The following is a 14,597-nucleotide window of genomic DNA, read 5'->3' on the forward strand; positions in this document are numbered from 1 at the left end:
AGAATAAATTATTAAAGGCACGCCTAAAACAACTAGCGCATTATTATTTTGGGTAGGGCCGTGAAATTTGCTATACGGCCCGTCCCGGAATCTAAGTATTTAATACATATATTTTGTGAGGGCTCCGCAATCTGTACATTTTTTATTCGGCGAAGCTTGTCTCGTTTTTTACTTTTATTTTAAAAGGATGCCATTTTTATGCCTTTAACAATATTAAACCTTACGGCCTCTTTACAACTAAAATCTCATAACTTGTTAGAGATTTAATAAAAGGAGTTTAACGAATGAGTGTTTCGGGAGCAGCAACAGCATGTACTAATATTAATTTGTCTAAATGCGCTAAGTAAAGGAGGGGACGAACCAATTAACGTCAAACTGTGTCATAGAACACGTACTATAACTTCATCAAATGACATCAAATAAGCAAGAATAACATAACCTAAAAAATGAACCAAAATGCATACAGTGAAACATCGACAGAACAATTACCATACCAATTTCTATATTGCATTTTTGAACATTCAACGTAACGTTTCCTTATCTAATACTTGAGGTTTACTAACCTGAACAAACAGAAACGGATAGAGCCACGGACCAGCCCTCAACATCGACCTCAACGAACAACCTCGACGCACCGGACCTCGACGAACAAAAACGACCTCAAAGGAAACTGAAAGCTCGGCCCAAAAGTGTCAACGGCCTGATATTGTTGGTTGCTGCTGTATATTTTTCGATGCAACAACTGGTACGTGAATATGAAGCAGAGGGGTAGTTTGGATGTGGGGAAGGATCAGATATGGAAGGAGCTGGTGGCGCGACGGACGGTGACGACGCAGCAGTAACAGCTGCTGCTCGTCGGGGGGCTCCGGAGGTCGTTTGGCTTGAGGATGGAGCAGCTATGAAGGGTGGTTCAGTGACGACGCAGCTACTGGTTTGCAAGGATTACGAGGGGTCGTTTGGGCAGTTGAAGAAGAAGACGATAGTATCTTTCTCTTCAGGTGGTTTTAGGCGATGGGGAAGGTGACGAGCCTGTTTGGACAGAAGGATGGTCGACTGCTGCAGCGGGGGTTGCTGCAGCTCAACAAAACGAGGGGTCGTGGGTTATGGAGGATCGCCGGACTGGTTTTTGGTTACGGCGAAGGAGAAGAAGTGGTCGTGGGGCTGGTTGGTTCGGCAGGTGGTCGACGGAGGGAGCTGGTGGTTTGTTGATGGTTCAGGCGTTGGGAGGGGAAGCTGGTCGGAGATGGTGGTGGTGAGCCGGAGAGGGAGCAGGGACTGTTAGGGTTTTTGTTTGTTCTTCTTTAGGAAGAAGAACATGAACAGTGCTTTCCCAAAAAATTTCCCAGTCCCCCTTTCCTGTGTTTGCCCGTGCATTTGTAGCACTTGCCAAGGAAAATGAGCCCCACGCGTGGTGGGGTTCAAGACTTGTGTCCCCCACGCGTGGTGGGGTTCCCCGTGTGTCGTGTTCTGTCCGTGTTCCCCACGCGTGTCCCCCATGTGTGGTGGACTCGGATTATTATGGGCTAGGTCCGAAATTAGGCCTAAAACCGGGTAGTTTGAACCCGAATATTATTCTTTTGCCCGAATCCGAGAATAAGAACATGACGTTGCTTAACTAATCCTATGTAAGCAAAATAACTCCCAAAAATAAGACTAATATTTAAAACAAAACTATATCTTTTTTAATATTTTTTTCAAGATTAAAATAGCTACAAAATATTAATAAAACTATTTTTTGTAATTTTCGTTTTTATATAAAGATATAATATAAAGTAATATTTTTTGTATTTTTTCAAAATTATAATGATTACAAAACATTAATAGAATTATATTTTTTGTAATTTTCGAATTTATATAAAGTACCAAAATAAAGTACAATTTTTGTATTTTTTCAAGTTTATGAGAAATACATAAACTAAAATTTATATATATATTTTTGTAATTTTTCTTTTGCGACGAAAATAAAGTAAAAATAGTTAAAAATAACTAATTAGACCCAATTTCACATATTCACGCTAAAAATGTGAAAATTCTCGGGGAGGGTCAAAAATCACGTGTCTACACACACGTTCAAAGAGGTTAGGTTGCACAATTTAACACTTATATTCCTGTATTCATCTTTTACACATCCATTTCATTCAACAATTTTATTTTAATTTCTATTGGTTTATATAGGAGGAAGGCTCCGTATTCTATAAAGGACAACCAAATTAAGTCATGGTTGGATCTTGGAGTTGAAAATGTTGACAAGAAGGAGTGGTTTTTTTCCCTTGCACACCCAGGACAAGTCATTAACGACTCGATATTATTTAATGTATTTAATTTGTAGTTTTTTTTGTAGATAAATTGTAGATACTTTGTATTTTCTGAATGAATAGATGCTTTGTATTCTGATTGTAGATGTATTGAAGATAATTTGTAGTTTTGTGTAGAATTTTTTGCGATAACATGTAGTATAAATGAAATCTATTTTTGTTGCAGCACATTAATGTTATAATGTATTACTTGAGAAAAAGAGGCAAGTATGGCCCCACAACAACACCAGATTTACTACAACAGATTGTGTTTTCAAGACTAGGATTGATCAGATTTATGAAAAGTTCAAAAATTCTCCTCAAAAAAAGAAGTTTTCTGTAGTCAAATCCTAGGATGTTGTAGCAGAATATATATTGGGATATAGACTACTCGCAAATATTGCATGGGATGAAGTTGATTGTGTCATCATGCCCGTCAACATTGTAGAAAAATTTCACTGGGTGTTGGTTGCTTATGACATTGCAGAAAGGTGTCTTTATGCGTATGATTCCATGGTTTCTTCACACAATCACCCTATTGTTGAATCTTGTATCGATAAGTTTTCTATTATTATCCCTTTGTATTTGTCATGCACCGGGTTTTATGGGAAGCGGAAAGACATCAACTTCAAGAATACAAAAGCATACATTGAGAAAGTTGTTACCGACCCTCTTAATATTCAGTGGATAGTCGGAGAGATACCACAGCAAAAAGAAGGATCACTGTAATAAAAATCTTCTTTCTTTCTATATATTTAACATTTTTTTCTTCTGATGGTTTGGTAAATATTGACATTTTGTTATCTTTTTGCAGCGATTGTGGTGTATTTGTTGCTGCCTTTGCAGAGTATGTTAGTATTGGAGAATTATCAATTCCCCCAAAAGACCTTTCTGATATTGACCAACACCGTAGACGCTATGGAGTGCTACTTTGGGACTATGCTAGAAAGAAGCAGGAGCTTGGGGCAATTAGTGATAATGAGGTGACGGGCAAATTGGCAAGGAGGAAAGGTGCACCAACTTTGAATGAGAAAACACGAGTCTAGAGAAAGAAGAAGTAGTTGTAATCTTTTGAATGGAACATGTAGTACAATTGTGTAGTTGATGCTAGTTTATAAGAAAGATGGTAGACAATTTTTTGAACATTTTAGTATGTTTTAATTGTAGCAGACTTGTGCTACAATTATAGTAGCCTTTATTTTTTTTCCTTATCCAGTATTGTAGTTCAAATGGAAACATTCTGTTGGGTTTATATTCACTTGTTGAATCTTTACAATACTTGATCTTCATTATTTTTAGCATTTAAATCCTTTCCAACTGAAATTTTATATAGTTATTCTGATCTACATTATTTCCACCATAAAGCTTCTTTCTACCAGAATTTTAATCTATATATTATGTCAGCTACAGATATTTGTAGATATTTTGTAGATTATTATAACAATGTGTTTTGTTTCTTTTATATTTATTTTATTGAATGTAAACAATACTTCATCTACAATATGACTTGGTTTTTAACTACTTTCCTACAAATTTATAATGTATATACTCTGTAAATTCTCAATAATGTATTTTTTTAGTAGTTTTATTGTAGATAAACTGCAAAAACACATTAACAATTATGTAAAGGATTCCATATATAGTAAAAAAGTTATAGATTATATATATAGAAAACATTCATAAACAAATCAATATATGAAAGTATTATCTCATTATAGAAACATCCTAACTAACTACATTATGATCTTTAAAAAAACCAACGATTACACATCAACATCTGTTTTCCAGAACTAACCAACAAATTTTCATCAAATATTCTGTTAACTACATAGAATTTTATTTCATTTTGGGTGCATTCTTGCAAGATCTTTTGTTATGCCCTTCTCCTCCGCAATTGCTGCATGAAACTTTGTACTTCTTTGAATTTATTTCATCATATGTTTTGTATCTTTCTTTTTGAGGTCTTCCTGGCTGCCTTTTCCCTCCTTTAGGTGGATTTACTACTTCTTCAGTTATATGTTATGGCACATTCCATTTGCTTTCATCAGGCAGCAGATTTACTGGTATTTCATACGTACGCAAGAGGTTCGCCCTTGTGTAATAAGGAGAACAATATTCTTCAAAGGACTCATCCCTTTGTTTTAAAACAACCAAAACATGTGGACAAGGTAGTTCATCAAGCTGGAATTGCCCACAACTATATTTCTTGTTTTCAAGACAAACAATATAGCGCCTCACACCATCTATTACTGTATGGATGTAGTCTGTTGAAGCCCTCACCTACGAGTACATTACAAACAAAAAACAATTCATATATGGTTAAAATCAAGCTATATACAAAATATCTACAAAAAAACTACAATGTGTTGTTTATGAATTTGATTCAATAAATAATCAGATCTTACTCTAAGCTTGTGCGACAATGTTTTGTTGTCATCCAACTCTTTGTTGAATTTGTATCCAATGTATGTTAATGTACCCTTTGCTTTCAATAATTTTTCTTTCGTCCAACGTTCAAGAAGGGTCCTCATATACTCTAATAGTTCTACTATCGGTAGCTTTCTTGCATATTTTGTTACAGCATTCAACGACTCTGCAATGTTTGATGTCATAGTCCAAGTTCTGCTCACCGTTACATGTACTCGAGACCATCTATGATATCCAATATCGTATAAGTATGCTTTAACACGGGGGTCAATCTCCTCAATCTTTGACATCCTTTCATTAAATTCATCAAGTATGTCTGACCGCGTCGTGGCAAAGTATAATTCAATAAGCTTAAGATGTCCCTTCTTGAACTTTGACTATATATTTGTCCAGATATGCCACATGCATGAATAATGTGGCATGCCGGGAAAAATAATAGATGTTGCCTTCAAGATACTCTCATTCCGATCCGAAACAACACACATGTTTTCTCTTTCACCATACGCGAGCTTGAATTGCTCAAAAAACCACTTCCATGATGCGTCATTCTTTGAATCAACAACAACATATACCAATGGTAATATGGTACCTATATTATATGGCAATAAACAATTAATTGGCTGCAGTAAAAATGCAGAAGAAGACATATGTATACAAACTACAATATATCTTTAATTAATCTGCAAGTACTAAAAAAAATACAAGCTACAATATTTCTACTAATGAAACTTCAGTACCTGCTGCATCCATTGTACTGGCTGTTAACATTATTCCCTTGTACGCTGACTTAAAAAAGGTCCCATCAACTACTACAACTGGTCTTCAATATTTTCAATCACTGATTGACGTACAAATCGCAATAAATACATACAAGAAACAGTCATCGTCTGTCTTCTTCAATTTAACTACAGACCCCGGACAAGTCTTTTCTAGAATATACAAATAACTAGGCAATTTGCTGTAGGAGTCAGCAGGATGACCTCTCAAAAACTGTAAAGCCTTTTCCTTTGCTCTCCAAGCTTGCATGTAGGTTAGATTCACACCGTGTTCAGACAACATATCAAATTGAATGTCTTTTGGGGTGTAAATTGTCTTAGGATCAGAATATTTTGGAATAACCATGCTACCAACTACCATGGCAGTAGGTTTGCGTTGTATGAATGTATTGTCCATTAAAGAGCATGTGTGCTGTTTGTCGAAATTTCTGACCTTGAACATTGCAGAATCATTTATGCTAGTTGCCTTGAAGTGCCATGTACAGTTTTCACCAATACATATCATCCAGTAGCTACAAAATAAATACATTTTAAACAATGAGTTAACATTTAGATTAAAAAAAACTTGTTTTAGCTTAAACAATCACATTATACTATAATAAATACAATATAACTACAATTCTGCTAAACATTATCACAAGGAAAACTGAAGAAGTAAAAAATTACAAATAAACTACAAAATTAAAAAAATAATAATATTTGACTATTCATATGTTCATTCCTTCTAGCACTAGATCTTTTAACCCTGAATTGGAACTTATGTATGGGAGAATAGTGCTTCATTGCAGTTGCAATTGTTTCCTTGTTTTGGTATACTTGTCCCACTTCAATAGAACTTGGTGTACTATCTGTTATTATTATACTTTCGTATTCCTCTATAACGGGAGATGTTGGCATATCAAGTAACTTTAGCATTCTAGATGAACCTGCATGAAAATAAATATAAATATTGTTATCACCAGTTTGTATAAAATTTGTAGATAATCTGTAGAAAGGTTGAAATTCAGTATTTCATATTAATTTTTCAAATTTTTTTGTAGTTTTAGTGTAGAATAAATGTAAAAATTTTGTAGATATTACAGAAATTCATACTGATATATATATATATATATATATATATATATATATATATATATATATATATATATATATATATATGTAATTTATTTGTAGATACAATGTAGATAAATTGTAGTTCATTTACAATTTACCAGAATTTCATAGAAAAAATAACATCGCACACCTGCAGCTATGTTCTCATTGGTGATACTCAATTCCATATTGAAATCGCGAACAATTATACATAGCGGATGTGATCCTAAGTTTTTGTTTTCCTTTTTCGTCTCCATGTATACACGAACACCCATATCGTTCTTAATTTCAATTGGAAGACAATGCTCGTTGACAATGTATTTGATTTCTATAATTTTTTCGGATGTATCAATCATTAATTGCTGTGCTATTGTAGAAATCAATAGACTATAAGTCGCATCGTCATCGACTACAATGCCATCGACCTCGAATTCTCTAAATCTCCCATAGCTATCCCAATTCCCATTCGATTGTAGCATAATTGGTATTTTCGCTGTAATTGCTTTTGTTGCAGAAGAATTGTAGAAGATTTTGCCGATTTTTATTTGTGAAATTAGAGAAAATATTGAAACAGAGTTTAGCGCAAAAAACAGAATACTGGAAGTTTGTAATGAAGTAGACGATAGTGATTACTGTGCGTGATTTGCGTTGGAAGATCTGGAAAATATTTAATTCCCCCTTTTTAGCTCAACTAAATAAGGAATCCTACAGCTATAATGATTCCTTATTTAATGCATTGTATATATTATGTAGAAATACTATTAGCATGAAGGGTAATATGCAAACTATGAACATATTTGGTAATATAATTTCCTATATGGTATAGGAACGAAAATTTCCCTTAACAAATTCATCTTCATTTTAAGAACTAACTAGTATACAGAGAAAATCCCTCTATACTAATCCCCTTCAGGGGCGGCTCAATAGTATCCGAGGCCTAAAGCAAAGCCTTAATAAGAGGCCTTAAATAAATACATACTATATATTTAATGAGCATCGTTGTTTAAAAAATTAGACAAGCGTTGAATGAAAAAAAAATGAGAACTTGGTTTTATAAAGTACAAAATATTGAATGAATTTAACCTTGATTGCATCACAACTAAAATGCGAGAACCTAGAATACATTATCCCTCCATCCTAATTTGTTTGACATTCTCTTTTTTAGTTTGCCCTAAAAAGAATGCCTTTCTATATTTGGTAATATTCAACAGTAAATTTTTCTCTTTACCTTTAATGAGATATTTCTAGCTATACAAGTTTCTATGATTTGTTTAGATCACATATTTCAAAAGTCTTTTTTTTAAAAAACTTCATGCCCGTCAAACACCTTCATATAAATTGGGACGGCGGGAGTATAATTTATGTGAGGAAAATAACTGATAAGTTAGATTATTAAATATAGTTACATGACAATAGAGTTTATACTAATCATAGGAAGAAATCAATATTCATATGAAAACAAAGAAATAAATTTATTAATAATAAGCGATAATTATATAAATTATATATTACATATAAAAAAATAGTAATTTTGGGGCCTTTAAATTCTTGGGGCCTAAATCAATTACTTCACTTGCTTTAGGGTCTAACCGGCGTTGATCCCCTTATGGTTATCTACAAGTACATCATATGCCTCATGTACAGATACAACGAAGGTTGGTTGTGTAAAACATGAAATAAAATAAAAGGACACCTCATTCACTGAATTATCGTCTCGTTCTCTGTTCTTAGCATCTCTATCTGTTCTTATACATTTATTATTTTATAGTAGTAATACTTTAATTTATTCAATTAACTAATTTTCATTGCCTGGGTGTTATTGAAAAGTAAAGAAAAAAGGCAAAAGACAGTGAGGCCAGGTTGCCGCGTTGGCCACACAGCCCACTTCTAGGAAGCAGACGAACAAAATTGCATAACATTATTAACATTCACATTTGACACTAGCCTTTCCAAAATCCATGCTTTTCACGCTTTTCAAAATTTTGCCAACTCATTTCTAGAAGCTATCCCACAGGAGCTATAGCCGCAATAGCTGTTGCCGCCTTCTTTTGGACTATTAGGACAAGGGGGTTGTTTACCCAAGTTGTCTTCGCAGTTGACGGAGGTTTTAAAGTTTGGTTCTTTTTTACTCTGTGATCCATTAATACTCCTTCTAGCTGAATTATCTATGTTATTCAGATGAAACCCAAATGAAAAAAAAAATCAATCGATTTATTGTTTTTTTTTTAATGATTCGTGTGTAACAAACAATTGTGGTCATCAGAGTGCTGAAGATTTGCGATTTTGATAAAGCTGTCTCTTTTTTCTTGAAAACCCATGTGTAAAATTGTATGCTATTCTGCATTTTGGGTATTTTGGTGTAATGAAATTAGGGGGTGATCCAAACGACTACTAGATCTTGTACTAAAAACTCTCAGCTTTGATAGTTCAGATTATTGGTGAAATTGCTGTTTCTTGTTTATGCATTTGGTTGAGAAGAGTTCAAGTTTGTGTATTTGCAATTGATTAACATATTGAGTTGTTGGAATATTGCGAATAGTTTGAAACTTTTAATACCAGAAAATAAGATGGTTGGATCTGGGGAAGAAGTAACAAGTCATGTATACTCGAATGGGCTTCAAAGTACTAATGGTTCTGTGGAGGAAAAGGTTGATGAGCTCCGTCGACTTTTTGGAAAAGCAGATGGTGATCCATTGAGAATTGTAGGTGTTGGAGCAGGAGCATGGGGTAGTGTTTTTGTAGCAATGTTGCAGGATGCGTATGGTAATCTTCGCGAGAAAGTGCAGATTAGAATATGGAGGAGAGCTGGACGAGACGTTGATAAAGCTACTGCTGAGCATTTATTTGAGGTCATCAATTCAAGGGAAGATGTGTTAAGGAGGCTAATAAGACGGTGTGCATACTTGAAGTATGTTGAGGCACGATTAGGGGATAGGACACTACATGCCGATGAGATTTTGAAAGATGGCTTTTGTTTGAATATGATTGACACGCCACTTTGCCCTTTAAAGGTTGTCACCAATTTGCAGGAGGCTGTGTGGGATGCTGATATTGTCATCAATGGCTTGCCATCAACAGAAACAAGGGAAGTATTTCAAGAAATTAGTCGGTATTGGAAGGAACGAATTACTGCTCCAGTCATTGTATCCTTGGCAAAGGGCATAGAGGCTGAACTAGGGCCTGAACCCCGCATTGTTACCCCAACACAGATGATTAACAGAGCAAGTAAGAGGTTTCTTATCGTATACTGTTTTGAGTTATTTTTTTCAGACTTAACTTCATTTTTCCGTTGCAATATTTGTTCGGTAAATAACTTCATTGTTGTGAACTTTACCGCAGCTGACTAAGTTTCTATTATGTTTCCAATGTTGAATTACTGGGACATTACGTGGTTAAATGGCAGAATAAGTTTTTCTTTTACCTGTTTGTGATGGGAGTGCTATCTTGCCTCTTCTTCAGATGCTTGAGAAGAGTTCAACATGTTTGTTTTTCATGTAAACTTGAACTAATAGCTTCTAAATAACTTAGTTCAAAAAACATTCTGTTACTATACTGAGTTTTGCGCTGCAAAATGTATGCTAGTTACTTTCCACTTTTTAGATTCTGATATTTTGTTGGATGAAGTGATGAATATTTTATTGAAGTGGCATCCAGTGGATTCATTGACACATAGAAGGGCATATTTGCTACTAAGTTATATTGAAGGAGCCAACAAAATTCTGTTTTGTTTTGCATCTTGACAATTATTCCAACAGACCAGATTCATAAGACACCTAGACTTCAAAGAAGATATAGGTGACAAAACCCTTCGAAGCATCTTCGGTCCATTCTTTACATAGGGACGAAGAAATCCAACTTTTGATGGACTACAACAGCATTCGTTTCTTTGAGTGTGAGACTTGCTCTAATATCAATTGAAAGTACAAGGAGGGGGGAGGGGTGAATTGTAAAAATTCTTTAGTCGACTAACTTTGTTCTTAGTTGACTACCAAGGTTCTGCACACAATTCTTAGTACAACAAATAAAGATAATAGAGAGTAATAAAAATAAACAGTAGAGACAAAGATTTTTTATACTGGTTCGTGTACCGATGTGGCACCTACATCCAGTTCCCTTGGGTCACAAGGGTTCTCTTAGATCTTCAATCGAACAGTTACAAATGAGAGTGTGGTTTTCCTCACGTTTACCACAAACGAGTTACAAATGAATTCTTGACACAATCTTTCAATTGCTTTCTTTTTCTCTCTATCTTTTGAGACACTAGTAAGCTTAGGAATACAATGTTTTTCTAAGATGTAGAAAGATTGAAAACTTGTATGAAAGCTGCGTAAGTTCCCACGTCCTTTCTTCTCTTCTTATATAGAACTTGATGACGCTGTTTGTTCCTTTCTCTGAGATTTTGGAAATCGTTGATTATGATTTTCCTTTCGAGGCAATGTATTCTAATGGTTGCCTCTTGAATCCAGCATACGAAATAGGGCTAGATTCAACCTTAATCAGTGTGCTGGATCTGCCTTGGACTCAAAAGCTTTCAATTCTTGTAATCTTCTTTCCAATCGCTTAATTTGATTCTTCCCTTGACTTTGCACAGTTGATTGATTTCCTTTCCTTCCTTGTTCCCTTGATGTACGCTTTCCATTCTTGTTTCCCTAATGTACGCATTTGATGGAGGGATTCGAATGTGACAGTTACCGTTGGACCTTCTTTGGTTTCTTCCCTATTCTGGTGCACTGATGTTACGGACTTTCCTTCTTGTGCTTTTGATAGTTGACCTGCGCAAGTGGTAGATACATTAGTAGAGAGTGTTTGACTTTTGTTTTTAGTCATCATTTAAATTCGAAACCTAACAAACTGGTGAATACTCCCTTAAGTTGTAGTGTATAATCCACTGCGTACCAAAAAGATTCAAGAGCATGTTCTGTAGATCTATCGCTACTATGCAATGTAAAAAGCAATGCTTGGCACTCTCACAATCTGATTTACACAAATAGCACTAGTTGCATAATTTGAAACTCCTCCTCATCAGGTTTTCATGTGTAAGACAAGCCTCACACGTCAATAACTTGGTGAAACAAACTGCTTTCACGGGGCCTTTGTTTTCCAAATGATTTTCCATGGCCGATTTTCAATTATATTGCGTTCCTTCTCTAGGACTTGATAACAATCTTTGATTGAGAATAGACCTCTGCTATTGTTGCTCCAGCTTATCCGATCCTCCCTTTCTGGGTTTCTTATGTGATCCACTTTGTTTAGTAAGTTTAGTAGCTCTATTCCTGGTCTTGGCGGTTCCTCCTTACCAGGACGTTCCAGCCTCTGCTCCCTGCTTAGTATGACCTTTTGTTGTTGAGAGTTCGTGACGTTTATTGGCTTCATTACACTTAACTCTTCTTAGCTGATTGATTGAGGTGTCATTACAGATAAGCATATTTCACGCCTTTAGTTCATCCTACAGGTGACAAAGTGAGGGATTTCCATCTTCTAGATATATTTATTGCTGAGTCAAATTTATGGGGTATATACACGTTTCATAATGTAGGAGTTCTGAAGGTTAGATTCTGCTCTAACCACTTTTTAGATCACATGATTAATTGTTGAAATATATTAGTTTTTCTTTACTCCCTCCGTGTCTGTATATAGTACTTTTGAAGTCTATGGATATGCAAATATTATTATTTGCAACCTGATCAAGTGACTCTGGTTCTTCAATACTTCTGTACTATTGATAGCTAAAGTGACTAGGCTATGACATGTATGGTTGAAATAGAATTTCAAAAATCATACATGGCAACTGCCAACTGGTTCATATTCCAGTCCAGAATGAGTTAATTTCTCTTTGTTTACCATTTACGAATCTATCCACTTATTTTCTTATTGCTGGTTGTTTTGTTTTATTCTGTTTTTCTCAGTATATTTGTGTTTGGCAAGTTCTTCATTAGTCTTAGCTTTTGCTCACGTGACACCTTTAATTTGCAGCTGGAGTTCCAATTGAAAACATCTTGTATCTTGGTGGACCTAATATTGCATCTGAGATTTACAATAGAGAATACGCTAATGCTCGGATATGTGGAGCTGATAAATGGCGGAAAGCACTGGCAAAATTTTTGAGGCACCCACATTTTATTGTGTGGGACAATGGTGACCTGGTAACTCATGAGGTCATGGGTGGTCTAAAGAATGTATACGCCATTGGAGCTGGTATAATCCTTTCGCTGTTCTGGTGCAAAGTTTTACGTCGCTTGCTATCTGTAAACTTTTTTACAGTGCATATATTGTCTAGAATTGGATTTTTGAGTTGTGTCTGGGCTTGACTGAGGCGTGCAACATATCATCTCCTAATTTCTGCTATCACTGTTTGTTCCCTTTCTTTTTTACTTGGAGCTTGGGAGCTTTCAGCAGTGTGGTGGTGATCAATTGCAGCTTCTCTGGAAAGCTGATCACATTCACACGATTCCAGAATTTCTTGTCCATTTGAGATCAGATTCTCAGGGAATTCTCATTAGTAAATAGATCAAGAATGTCAGGGCATCCACAGTTTGCGGCTGATACTTCTATATACTGCAATATCCTTCTTGAAATTATGAATAATAACATCTCTAGTTCCCCTGATTATGGCAGTATAACATCATAGTTTGATCTCTTTAAACCCCAGAATTGTGCGATACTGTTAGTTGCTAGTTATATGAAACCACATATTTACACACTGTTTTCTACTCAACAGGTATGGTAGCAGCTCTTACTAATGAAAGTGCCACGAGCAAGTCAGTATACTTTGCACACTGTACATCTGAGATGATATTCATTACACATCTCCTGTCGGAAGGACCCGAGAAGCTTGCAGGTCCTCTTCTGGCTGATACATATGTGACCCTGTTGAAAGGTCGTAATGCTTGGTATGGCCAAAAGTTGGCCAAGGGAGAAATAAACCTTGATATGGGTGACAGCATCAAGGGAAAGGGAATGATACAGGTATATTCTAGAATACTTTACATACAGTGACTAGGAGCGTGTGACCAACAATAGATCTTTAATGATAGTTTGCTGGAGCCTACGTGATTTTATATAGTTAATATAAGAGATGTTTACTGATACTATTTCACTTATCGAAACAAAAAACGCAAAAGAAATGTCTATTGATGCTTGTACTACGAGCAGAAGTTGTAGAAGTTACAAAGACGTTTAGCATCCTTTAAAATTGCTGTTTCCATAATTATTTATGGAGGATATTGTACCCCAACTAGAGCTGCAAGCGAGTTCTATGGATAATTGAAATCATGTATGTAGGCTAACCTGCTGTCAATTTGTGCAGGGAGTTTCAGCAGTAAAAGCCTTCTATGAGCTACTTAGTCAGTCCAGTTTAAATGTGTATCACCCTGATGAGAACAAACATGTTGCTCCTGTTGAACTTTGTCCCTTGTTGAAGACATTGCACAAAATACTGATAGTGAGGTACTTAAAATGCTGGCCCGCGTTCCCTCTTATGTTTGCAGTTGTTTTAGTTAAAAAATAATCTGACTACTGTTGGTGCGTTGAAACTACAGGGAGGTTTCATCAGAGGCAATACTTCAGGCCTTGAGAGATGAAACTATGAATGATCCGCGTGAGCGAATTGAGATAGCACAAAGCCATGCCTTCTACAAACCTTCATTACTTGGGCAGTAGCCTTTATTAAGAGGCCTTCGCACGCTGTCATCACGTACTATTTGATCATCCAAATTCTTCGGCAGTAGCTTCTTTAGGTGTTCATTCATTTTTTAGACAATTGGTTATCAGGAGCGCTATCTTGAAGAATGCTAATTGTTGTTGTATCATGTTTTTATTTATTTATTCAATCTTTCACTTAAAATTATTGCTTTAAAGTCTCCTTTTTGCTTCTTGAAAACTCTTCAACAGACATTTCGGGACTCGGTTACTTCTAAATAAGAAATATATGAAGAGTTAGTGCTGGAATATAGTATTGTAAAGAGAAATAGATGAATCTTGCCACTAATTAATGACCGATTCAATCTTT

General features: G+C 35.4%; 2 protein-coding genes across 2 annotated transcripts; one reads left to right on the top strand and one right to left on the bottom strand.

The window, feature by feature from the left end:
• Positions 1 to 4,313: 4,313 nt before the first annotated feature.
• LOC107787265 (uncharacterized) lies at positions 4,314 to 6,864 on the bottom strand. Its single transcript, XM_075243120.1, has 7 exons — positions 6,741 to 6,864; positions 6,255 to 6,423; positions 5,662 to 6,009; positions 5,459 to 5,541; positions 5,201 to 5,310; positions 4,700 to 5,098; positions 4,314 to 4,574 (listed from the first exon to the last, which is right to left on the bottom strand). Exons 1-7 carry the CDS (start codon positions 6,862 to 6,864, stop codon positions 4,314 to 4,316), a joined length of 1,494 nt encoding a protein of 497 aa, XP_075099221.1.
• Positions 6,865 to 8,237: 1,373 nt separating this feature from the next.
• On the top strand, positions 8,238 to 14,532 carry LOC107787268 (putative glycerol-3-phosphate dehydrogenase [NAD(+)] 1, cytosolic). Its single transcript, XM_016608818.2, has 5 exons — positions 8,238 to 9,814; positions 12,563 to 12,784; positions 13,308 to 13,555; positions 13,896 to 14,035; positions 14,128 to 14,532. Exons 1-5 carry the CDS (start codon positions 9,157 to 9,159, stop codon positions 14,246 to 14,248), a joined length of 1,389 nt encoding a protein of 462 aa, XP_016464304.1. The 5' UTR covers positions 8,238 to 9,156; the 3' UTR covers positions 14,249 to 14,532.
• The last annotated feature ends 65 nt before the right edge of the window (positions 14,533 to 14,597 follow it).

Source organism: Nicotiana tabacum, chromosome 22 (assembly GCF_000715075.1).
Source record: "Nicotiana tabacum cultivar K326 chromosome 22, ASM71507v2, whole genome shotgun sequence".
Taxonomy (NCBI): Eukaryota; Viridiplantae; Streptophyta; class Magnoliopsida; order Solanales; family Solanaceae; genus Nicotiana; species Nicotiana tabacum.